This window comes from Amphiura filiformis, chromosome 9 (genome assembly GCF_039555335.1).
Source record: "Amphiura filiformis chromosome 9, Afil_fr2py, whole genome shotgun sequence".
In the NCBI taxonomy this organism is placed as follows: Eukaryota; Metazoa; Echinodermata; class Ophiuroidea; order Amphilepidida; family Amphiuridae; genus Amphiura; species Amphiura filiformis.
This window is the reverse complement of record NC_092636.1, coordinates 55305039-55317046: the sequence shown is the minus strand read 5'-3', so window position 1 is coordinate 55317046 and position 12008 is coordinate 55305039. Positions and strand designations below refer to the sequence as shown.

General features: G+C 34.6%; 1 protein-coding gene across 1 annotated transcript in view; it reads left to right on the top strand.

Moving 5' to 3' along the window:
- LOC140161191 (protein diaphanous homolog 2-like) overlaps positions 1–12008 on the top strand; it is a 63814-nt gene that overhangs the window by 46855 nt on the left and 4951 nt on the right. The window contains 6 exon segments of the mRNA XM_072184640.1: positions 2825–2954; positions 3629–3750; positions 4809–4973; positions 6833–6853; positions 6856–6964; positions 7723–7830. Coding sequence (XP_072040741.1) covers positions 2825–2954; positions 3629–3750; positions 4809–4973; positions 6833–6853; positions 6856–6964; positions 7723–7830 — 655 coding nt within the window.

The following is a 12008-nucleotide window of genomic DNA, read 5'->3' as shown; positions in this document are numbered from 1 at the left end:
ACTCTAGCTCAAGTGCCTTCAATTTACCATCTATATCTTTACTCCTTGCTCCTTCTATCTTATTAACAGTTTCTATCTTACTTTGGCAAGCTTGTCTAACTCTAGTGATATACTCAGTTTCAAATTGTTTGATTTCAGTAATTGTCTGTTTTTTGGATTTCAACAAGTTGACTTGAACTGCTTTAGTTTTATCTATAGCATCTTGGAATTTGGCTTTGGTTTCTCTGCATTTCTTTGCTTTATCTTGAAGTAGTGACCTGTGCTTCTGAGCAGCTTCCTTCAAACTGATGCGATGATGCTCATGAGAACATGTCTTCAGCCCCACACAGTCTGTACAAACTCCTCTCTCTTCTGTCTCACAGTAGTACCTTACCTGCTCACCATGTACCTTACAGAATCTACCTTCATCAGTGACTTTTCCAGACTGGTACTCTTCAATGGTGACTACTTGGTGGTCTTTAGTATAGGCATCATGATTTCTTAGGCATGGCTGACAAAGGGACTTCTTGCAATCTATGCAGTGCTTATCAGCTTTCTTGTTACACATATTGCAGTTGACATTTTTTCCCTGGGAAAAAATGTGGAAAGCAAAAAGTGAATTTAGTTTTTGATTATTTTCTTACGATAGTGGTATCTATTGTAGAATAGGAAAGTTGGAATGACAATAGGCACCTAGCACTCAACCTGTAAGTCCTACAATGCCTTTCCTAATCACTTCAATTCCATCAATTTATGTAGGAACACAGTTTGCAGTGTCAGTATGCGCTACCATACATGTAATTATGCCTGTTTTTTTCTCATAACCAGGCATTCCTGTTTAACCCTAACATGCCTAAATACCACAAAATACCACAATGATAACCATGGCGCATGTATGAATCCCATGTGATGCGATGATGCAAACAGCCTAAGTGCTATATGCTCAGGGAATCGCTGGCCAGGCCAGCGCAACCCGTGTGGCTAACGGCCGGTGATCGTGGGCTTGACATACGAGGGGTCTAATGTTTGAATCCCGGGGGTACCTAGTGACATCTTTGTTCATCTTCTCTCCTTTTTTGTTCCTTCTTTAACTTCTGATAGCAAAAAGGTTTAAAAAGGTGTTAGGGTTAAAGTTGTAAATCCAAAAGAAATACTGTGGTAATAGTTTTGAAGTTTAACTTGCTTTTAGTTTTAGTTTTAAAGTGATATTTCCCTTTTTCATAAACAAGGGTTTTCATACATTCAAATACAGAACAATCCATAAAAGATCACCTAGAAAATTAATATGAGTTGATCCCAACTGAACACAACTAATTATATTAATATGTGCTGTCTGTAATTTCGTTGTCGACATTTTTATTTTGTTAATATCTTTAATTTTTCATTTTGTATAGACTAAATAAATACCTTCTTTTCCAAGTCGACAGTCTCCATCAGGTTCTTAATCAAGAAGTGAGCAGGAAATCCTCGTATTCCTTCCTTGGGTTTTGGAAATGACTGCTGGCATGTTGGACAGGTTACTTTGGTCTTGTCTGTGCCGGATTTAAACCACTGATCTAAGCACTTGAAGCAAAAACTGTGAAGGCAAGGCAGGCCTATTGGATCTCTCAACTCCCCAAAACATACACAACATGAAAAATTCTCCTCAATTTTCTGGATGAGAGCAGTAGCCATGTTGAGTTATAGTTTGATGGTAGAAAAGTGGCATAATCTTTGTTACATTGCTGTTTGCAGTGTGGCGGTGTCATGTGATAACAATGTCAAAGGTTGACAGGGTGTGTTATAAGTTTAAAGTGTTCACTGTAAAATAGATATTCATGTACACCCCTACAAATAGACAGATATGGGACTGTAACACAAACAATGCAGAAATAGAATTGTGACTCTTGATTGCTCAGAATAGTCTGGTTTTAAAGATAAATATTTGTCATTATGAAAGGTAAACAGTATGTGAGTAAAGGTTGTTATTCATGCTAGCAAACATTGATATGAAATGGAAGTTGAATATTATGATGAAGTTCATTGCTTTATGATAACCACTTTGTTGAGGACTTACAGGCATAGAATTTGAACTACAGTAACAAATATGAAGTATGATAAAACATATCTGTATGCCATTTTGCAAGTGTAACACAATTTGACATAATGACTTTCTCAAATTGCAACTGTATATTATTTCCTGATCCTTTGTGTAATCACAACAAGTTAAAATAATATTTGCTACAAAAGATACCATAAAATATTAAATGGTATACAAAACACAAGCAAAAATATTACAGAATTAATTACAATAAAAATAGAATTTGAAAATAGGCTCATCCATGATGGTGGAACCTGGATGAAATTTCAGAATCACATTAAGATCTGCAAACCACCAAGTGTAGGAAATCTTCTACTTCAGATGTTATGGTGATAGCTAGTTTCTGCAGGGAATAAATAAGATGGGAAACTACAGTCAGTCCCTCAAAATTGTGCACCAGTGTATACTTCCACCCCGCTAAATATGCACATGTGGGGGTATAAGCAACCTTTCATCACCTCTAGTACCCTGCATTTGGGTGTTAGAATACTTTGACAACTTGGATGATGTGGTAGGTTTGCAATTATACATGTATATGGCTCTGATATTTTCTGACTGCTGATGCAAACGTATGGGATAACCACACCCACATGCTTAACAAAGACAATGGGCTGGAATTCTAAATACTTCCTTTGTTCCTTCAGTTCAAGGTAGCATCTAGGTCATCATTAAACGTGTATGTGAGGCTTCACATTGAATTTAAGATTACTTCCAATTGATTGTTAGAGCGCATGTTAAATAGCACATTTTTGCTTTATATTTCAGTTACGGAACACCAAGTCAGTAGACAACAAGACAACATTCATGAATTTCTTAGCAGATACAGTAGAGAAGAGGTTTCCAGATGTCGCTGATTTTATGGAAGAAATTGGACATACAAAGAAAGCTTTAAGAGGTTTGTCTAAGAAAAAGAAGAGTCAAAATTTGTTTTTGGCAGAGAGTTTGGACTAAGAATGTCCAGACTCTGCCATGGTCATGCATCATTCATTTAGGAGAATATAGTGTACCTCTGGATTTAGCAGTGACAGATTCAAATTGTGTGCGCTGTGCCTAATCCAACTGGGCTTATACATACACACATATGCTGGATACATAACCGCGTAAATACACTGATTCAGATCTGCCTCTTCGAAATCCAACATCTTGTTATTCTCAACTTGAGATGAGACACATTATAAAAAGTCATTAAACACCCTGAAATTGAGGTCTTTTATTGCCAATGTTATCCTCATTAGCATGTAAAGGGGGGCAATTTGAGGAAAAACTCTTGAAAACAATCTTGTGTATTCACTATATTTTGAAATGAGGGACTTAGGTTAAAATGTGTACCCTATTTGCTGTTTAAAATGTATTTATCACAATGTCCAGATTTTATTTCTCTATGAAAATAAAGTGCTTTGGTCTGCACCATTTAATTTCACATTTTGTTTGCCCTTGTTTTCCTTTGTTTTGTGTTGTGTTATGTTGTCTGTTTGTTTGAATGAAGATAAGGACAACAATGTTTCTTTGTTAAGCATTGTATTTTTCAGCATTTCACACTTGTCATCTTTGTTTGCTTTCCTCATACAGTATCGGAAGAGCATGTAACCAAGAACTTGGCAGCAATGAAGAAACAAGTCCATGCACTGGAGAATGATATCAAAGGCTTCAAACCATCAGCAGACAATGATAGGTTCAAAGAAGTTATGAAAATATCCTTGTACTTGAAGATCCTTATATCAGTGGGTATTATCTGTGGTAGGAGAGGTTGGTTAGAGTGATAGCGTACTAGTGTTTAATCTGAGAGTACGAAAATATGAATGAAGGCTGAATAGGCTGAATACAACATGGCAGTGTACATGGTGCCAACATTTTGCGATTCCATCTGCAAAAAATTAGAAAGACCATTAAACTTTGTTGCTTGGAGTCTATAGATTTGCTCAACCGGTGGCAATCATATAATAAAGTGACATGCATATTGGGCTCAATTTTTGGACATGGGGTCTATCGGGGTTAAAAGGGTGTGAAATATAGGGGATCTTATAGGCAAATGCTAACATGATGGGGTCTTTTAGGATATTATATAGCAAAGGCTCGAATTTTAGGGAGGCCACCAAGGCTATTGCCTGCCCTTTTTCAGTTTTGGCCTTGGTGGCCCAGATCTTTGTCAACTTCAAGGCATTCTTCATCACTTTGTGCCTTGGAGTTTCTATAGACATTTACTCAACTGGGGGAAATCAAATAGTAAAGTGACATGCATACTCGTCTCAACTTACAAACATGGGGGTCTATCAGGGTTAAAAGGGTGTGAAAAATAGGGGATCTTTCATAGGCAAACATTTAGTGTGAACATACAATATTATATATAATGTAGCCATTGCTTTTTAACATTATTTGACTTACAGATACTCAAAATTGTGCCATTTGGGTACAATTATGGTTTTTTCTACAAAAAAAAAAGAAGAAAAAAAGAAAAAAGACATCTCACCCAATTTAGAAGAATAGGTTCTTTCCCCAACATATTTTTTGTTGGACAAGAGTCACTTGGTGAAGAGTAACATTAAAATCTTCTGTAGCCTCAAATACACAACTTTATTGTTGTTTGTAAATTGAAAAGTGGAGCAAGTTTTATTCGTAGAAATTAGCTTTTTCATATTTTTCACAATAGAATAAATAAATAAGTAAAAAGAAACTTTCTTGAAAATGAAATGGTTTAGCAGAATTATAGCTATCAGAAGTTATATAAACCTTGACTAGATTCCGTCCTCACGACTTTGTAGTAATAGCCAGAGAACAATATGACACACTGGAAGGCATGCTATCCAAGATGAAGTCATTGTATAAAGAAGTAGGGGACTACTATACATTTGACACCAAGAAGAGATCTTTTGAGGAATTCTTTGGCGACATTAACACATTTGTGGTAGAATATGAGGTGAGTAAAGGAGTGTAGCTCAGACCTGCAGCTCTAGTATGGTAAAAGCAGGTGGTGAATGACGTGCATTCTCTAAATTCAGTAAATTTCCATCAACAACCGTGTAATTGAATGGGATTATTTTGAAATTTTAAAACGCTTGAAATATCTCAAACAAATAGGCCTATGTTAATAAATAAGATAAATACAAGCTAAAACTGTTGGGGTTCGATAATGAACCCCACAAAACTAAACGAGTATATGGAAAATGCCATACGGCCGGGCGGTTTCACAAGTTGCCGTCTCTATCATGCCATTCGCCGCCTGGGTAAAAGTGCATATCTTTTATTTACTCCACTGAAATGTTACTTCGTTTTGTCATAGCTTTTGTTAACCTTTTTCAATGGCACTCATATGGTAAAGGGATGTAACTTGTAAAGACAGCAAGTAGAAGATACTTTCTTTCGGCACAGTATGTGCCATACAGTTAACCAGCCCCTGGTGAAAGACAGTAACATTGTGTTAATATCCCTGTATTTTACAACCATTTTCCACATGAGTCAAAATAGAGAAGTTAACATCAAGGAAGTAAATTGCTACTTTGCTAGTGATGTAAATAAAGGATACATTCATAAATGAAAGAAAGTTTAGGGTGCATTTTTTCACCATTAGGGCTGTAGTATATTTTAACTGCATCTGTACCAGGAAGTCTAGCTTATATTCATACACTCTTAGAACCACATAGCCAATCAGAAAAGCTGTTAAATAAATACGCGGAGTGCATTAATATTGTATAATTGCACAGGCGCCAAGACTCTGCGTGTATTACGCGCAGTGCTTTCGCATAATGTTCGCATCGCTGTAGGGATTTATTCATTTTCCTTGCAGGTTGATGCATTATATTTGCTTGTATTTTCCAACATTTTCAGTGACAAAATCACAGCTTTTCTTCTCGTGTATGAAATAAATGAAAGGTTAATAAATGCGCATTACTTGTTGCTCGAGAAATTGTACAAAATAATGCACTTGCACTGAGATGGTGCTGCGTCTAATGCACAAGCCCCAAAGCGTGCATTATTTTGTACAATTTCACTCTCAACAAGTAAGACACATTCATTAACCTATAAATAGTTAGCAGTACAATGTGTTTATGGATTAATTGCACTGATCTAAATGTGTTACCTGCACAAGTGTAGTGTTAACATGCCCTGGTGTGTAGTTGGTGCCATTGTACAATCCTGGGGATAATTTTATGTACCATGAGTTTTGCAGCATTAGATACCCATCATACCTTGCAAAGAAGTGGGTATCTTCTAATCATTAGACATCAAGAAACAAAATGTTTAGAGAAAGTCTTTGGAGAGACCAAAATGTTTAGAATATGAAGTAAGAGAGTATGGTGGAGTGGTTAAATAGCAGCTTGCAAAATGTGCATGCAAATTTAATTTCGGGCAGTGTTGTCAACAATTGTATTGTGGTGTCTATTGCACATTTCATCAAAGTAGACAGCATTTTTAGTGTTTGGGGAATATGTGAGAAGTTATTAGAGGAGGTTATATAGAATAAGACAAAAAGTACACATGTGGGTAAATTTGTTATGTAAACAATGTATACTTCAATAGATTTCCTGTATGTGCATATAGCAAACCAAGTCTTGAAGTTATTATTTTCCTGAAAGTTCAGTATCGGGTTGGTCATAAAGTATAGGAAAACAAATGAAGCCCAGTAACCTTTTGACAAAATCATAGGGGTCAATATCTGGTTTGGTCACAAAGTGTAGGAAAACAAGTGAAGCCCAATAACCTTTTACCAATATCCTAGGGTAACAAAGAGTTAATCAAAACTTCACCAGATAGTGAACACATATTTTTCCTTTTCAGATGTCTGCTAAAGAAAACAAGAGAAAAAAAAGGAGCAAGAAGAAAAGGCGAGAAAAGCAAAGGAAGAAAAGGAGAAGGCGGCTAAACGAAAGAAGATCAAGAAGATGAACCCTATTGTTGATATGACATTAGGTAATTATGACAAAGAAAGAATGTGTAAAAGATTTAATTTGTAAATTTATAGTGTTATCAAAATCTGAACACCTTTTCTATTTGACTTGGTGGCTTTGTTTTTTGTTGTACCGGTAGCGGATTCTTGCTGTGATTCTTAGTGTGGTTCAAAATTGAACATCTTTTCTTTAAGAAATGATGACATATTTATAAAGGTTCATCATTGGATGTTATTGTAACTCATTCTCCATGTGGTACAAAGTTTAAATATCATTTCCTCAATATTTTTATTACTAGAAGCATCAGATAATGATTATTGGATGTTGCTCACTGTTAAAGTTTTTTTCTATCATGAGCAAACAGTAATTATTATCTGTGATTGGTTTAAAGAGATTAGACCCAATGAGAACAGACTCCACCATGTTTGCATGTCAATTATGAGAACAAAATAGTATACCTCTAGATTATTTTGCCATGTGAACTTGAATTTGAAGTGTGTATTTGTTTGTGTTTTGCATCTAATGTTTTTCCAATAACACACTATGTGCTACACACTCTAACATTCAAGCTTATAGACCAAAACTATACTGTCTATTTTGGTCTCCATCGTGAGAAACCAATATGTCAGATTTACCACAGCATTACACACAGGGCAATTCTGAGTTGGTTCTCTTTGGGTGTAACCTCTGTGGTTTGGACAGATACTTTGAAACATGAAAATTGCACAATTGAGAACATATCAATTAAATTGATAACCTCTTTTTTGTTTTGTTACACAGACGATGACCAAGAAGGTGTGATGGACAACTTGCTTGAGGCCTTACAGAGTGGTCAAGCTTTCAGTCGGCCGGATAAAGGACGCAAGAGAACGCCACGACCTCAAGGAGGTATAGATATTGTTATTACTCCTATATATGAAGAGCTTCCCGCATTTGATGTAAAACGTCCTCACCAGGGCATATCACTTGCTTGATGATGACAAAAAGTCATTCAATTTTTGTGAAGAATTAAGCAAATGACCAAATTATATTGCTGATCTTTTTGTCGGAATGTTGCTGTAAATATATTGTTTTCTAACACAAAATTTTCATACAATTTGATAAATTTTTGCATCATTACAAATGTGTTATTTTCAAATTTGCATTTCAAGTAGTTTGGTCTGAAATTGATTGGAATTGTTTGAAGTTATTTATACTATTGATTTATTGCTAATGAAGTTAGGCATCTGCAAGTTTACTATTCAAAATATAATTGTTTTCACTTTCAAAAGTTCAAAATAAAATGAGAATATTGTGTGATATTCCTTAGGATACTGAAGGATGATCATTGGTTAACAATATAATATGCTAATGACATACAGGGTTAGTACTTGGTTTGCCTGCTGGTTCAGGGGCCATCCACATATTACATAACACCTGTATGAAAACCATGTTTCAAATGATTCACTTATTGACCGATTGCTTAGAGCACAATGAGTTAACTGCGAAGGCTAAACAAAGATGGTCAAGTTTTTGTGCTCCAAATAGCCTGGGCAGTGAACCTTTTTGGGTTCCAAGCAGTCGTATGTACAAGGGATTCTTAATTATTTTCATCTCGCACCAAAGAACCATTTCTAGCCATTCACATGCCTTTTTTTCCCATGACTTCTCAAATTTACTCGACATTTTCGCCTAAGATGTCTATTTTTTCAGTATTTTACTGAATAGCGTCCAATTTGTACTTTTTTTATTACTATTACAGCAGTGAAGGTTTTTCCAGCTATGGTTAATCCATGATAGTGATGGAATTTGAAATGTAACTATGAAATTAAAGCACTTATGTTTTATTTGCCACAAGGGATGGTGGGTCATTGGGCTATTCCAGTTAAAATCCACCCCAGTGGAAGACATGACCTTAAGCTCCCACACAGGGAATGTGAATTTCAAATGGGTTTATCTCAATGAGTGACTCCATTTGAAATCTACACTCCCTGTGTGGGAGATTAAGGTCATGTCTTCCATAGGGGGTATGGATTTCAACTAGAATAGCCCATTTAGGGCAAAGATTTAGAAATATGTGTCCAAGAGACTAAGGAATGGAGGATGCACTAATTTCATGCAAAAAATTCCTGTTGGTAAAAAAAAAAAGATAAAATATGTGCATCATGTAGCAAAGCAAGTGTGGATGTTATTCCCACATATTTGTCCACTTTCTGTGTGGTAGAAAAGTATCGGTGCAACCAACTAAACGGGATTTGCACTAATTCACATTCGTGTTTCATATTATGCTATAGTCGTCATAATTTTGGAACAATTTCAGATCATTTTAATTGACAAAATGAAAAATGGGTGACCCGATTAACAGTCTGATCCCTCCCACTTTACCCCATCAAATTTGAGATTTTTGATATCAAAAGAAAAAGATCTTTTTTTATAACCCCAGGTTTAGGCCTGAGATGTGTTTTCTTCAGATGGTATGAACAAAAAAGTGGTATTAAGACTAGCCTCATACACCATAGTGGTATACTATTTGTACTCTTCAATGGGTCAATGTGATACATGTTTTTATTTCAAATTTTTTAACTGTTGGACCAATTTAACTCAAAAACTTGGAATTAAATTGACAGACCTCCATATAATATAATGTAGAAAATGCCATATGAAAAAATCAGATCACCCATTTTGAAGTGGGTATGTTAACAGTAATGACATACCTGTGTCCGTATATTAAAATGTACATGTATGAAGAAATTATGACCAAACTATAGTTGGCTTACTAACTCATTTGGCTTTAAAATCATGTTGTTCTGTTTCTACCTTTACACTTTTAATGGATTATATTTTGCTTAATCAAATTTTATATTCAAGAAATTGTAACTTTTAACAGAAATATTCTGGGAAATCATTCAAATATCAGTTCTTGTCAGTGGACTTAAGTATTCTTTAACAAATTATTTGCGACAAAATTCTGTATTTTATGTATATAATGTGAAAGCAATATGTAAAAATTGACCGAAACTTATAAACACGCAAAAAAGTTGCACAATAAGCTTGATAGCAAGAATATGATCAGTGGCCTACTTCTACTTTAATTACCAAGAGGTATTATATTCTCCATGGCGTAACCAGTCATTGTATAATGTAACTTCGCCCAAAGTCGTAAATAACTGTCACATATTACATAATTATTTGCCTATAACTTTTTTCCTATATCATGTAAGGAAGCTGTGTGTGAGAGAAATTTTGTGATTGAAGACAAAACTTATCGGTTTGTAAATGCAAATTGTAGGGATACACAATGCTGTCACTATATTCCGCTCTCCCATTTTTTTTTCACCAAAAGATATAGCAGAATATAATAGTTGAGGGCACTCATTTTCTATTAAACATGTTTTTTGAAGTTACTTTGAATTTTGAAATAATATTTTTAAGCTGCACTTTTAAGGGAAGGGGTATGAACGTTTGGACAGTATTTATTGTGGGACATTAGAGCACATCAGACAGATCGAATTGCATTCTGAATACGAAGAATGTCCTTCTGATATCAAATAATTTTGATTTTTTGAAATGTAATACACATTTTATGGCAAATCATTCAAAATTGATATTTTGATATTTAACAGTAGTAAACTTTATAAATCTGATGATTTATACTTAAAGTGTATGGGTGGGATGAAAGCCGATGATCAATTGAAAATTTTGACCTTTCAGTATTGAAGATATGGATTTTTTTTCCCAAAACACACACACAAAAAAAAGGTCTTTTTGGGAAAAAAAATCCATATCTTCAATATAAAAGGTCAAAATTTTCAATTGATCGTCGGCTTTTCCTCCCAGCTACATACACTTTAAGAATATATCATTAGATTTATAAAATTTATTTCGAGGACTGTTATATATCAAAAATTTGAAAAATATCAAATTTTAATAATTTGTCATTAAATTTGTATTATATCGTGAATTTCAAAAAATTAAAATTATTTGATATCAGAAAGACATGCTTCGTATTCAGAATGCAATTTGATACATCTGAGGTGCTCTCATGTCCCACAAAAAATACTGTCGAAACGCCATAAACGCTCATTCTAGATCCCTTAAGTGAACATTTAAGTCAGTTTTACTGAAATTTTAACAAGTAATTTTGGATGCAGCAGCTTAATTCTAATTACAAAAACATGTCATACTGCATTCTTGTTATTTCATATAAAAAACACAACACAAAAATAATGCCAATAGCATGGAAATAAATAAAATGGAAAATCTGAACTCCTTACACCATCTTGTATAATGACACTTTGGAGGAAAATTTAGGAGTATAATTGGATTCTTACCATCATCTTATATTATGTGAATATACAAAAAACAATTCTGCATTGAATCTTCTGATAAATATGTGGGTTCTCTGTTAGCTATTTATGTGACCAACAATGATATCCGAGATATCTACTGCACTATATGCCAAACTCACAGGGACTCAATATACTCATCTCACATTATTGCTAATCATGTGATGTCAGAGTCCTTCAGTAAACCACTAAGGTATCTTAAAATATGCAGTCCTAAAACTTTCACTCTATTCAACTTACAATGAACCATCACAGCCAGATTAGCTTGTCAATTTTCTGTTGTGTATACAAGGATGCAGCAGTAAATTTGTTGGCCATGAGAATATTACACAAAATCAAGTCATTCATTAGAACATACTGCATGCACTCAAATATTCAGTGCCAATGTAAGTACTAGAGAGCACACAGAAAACACATTGTATATTTTATATACTGAGGAGCAGTTGAATATAACTCCAAAGGGAGCTTTCTGTCTCCTTTTTTCTGGAATCAGCTGTACCAAATAGTATTACACTTTCATATTCAATGAAGATATTTTATTCCCCTAATTTAGATGATTGTACCGACCAACCAACCGACCAATCAGTCAGTATGCTTTGACTTGGCGCTTTGCAAGTTGCCATGTTGGATCCTGATTTATAGTTTTTCATTTGGCTATCTTATCACCAAGTAGTGTAGTTATAGCAAGATATATTTTAAAAAGAAGCCATAGATTTTATGTAAGTTGATCCCTTTTCTCTG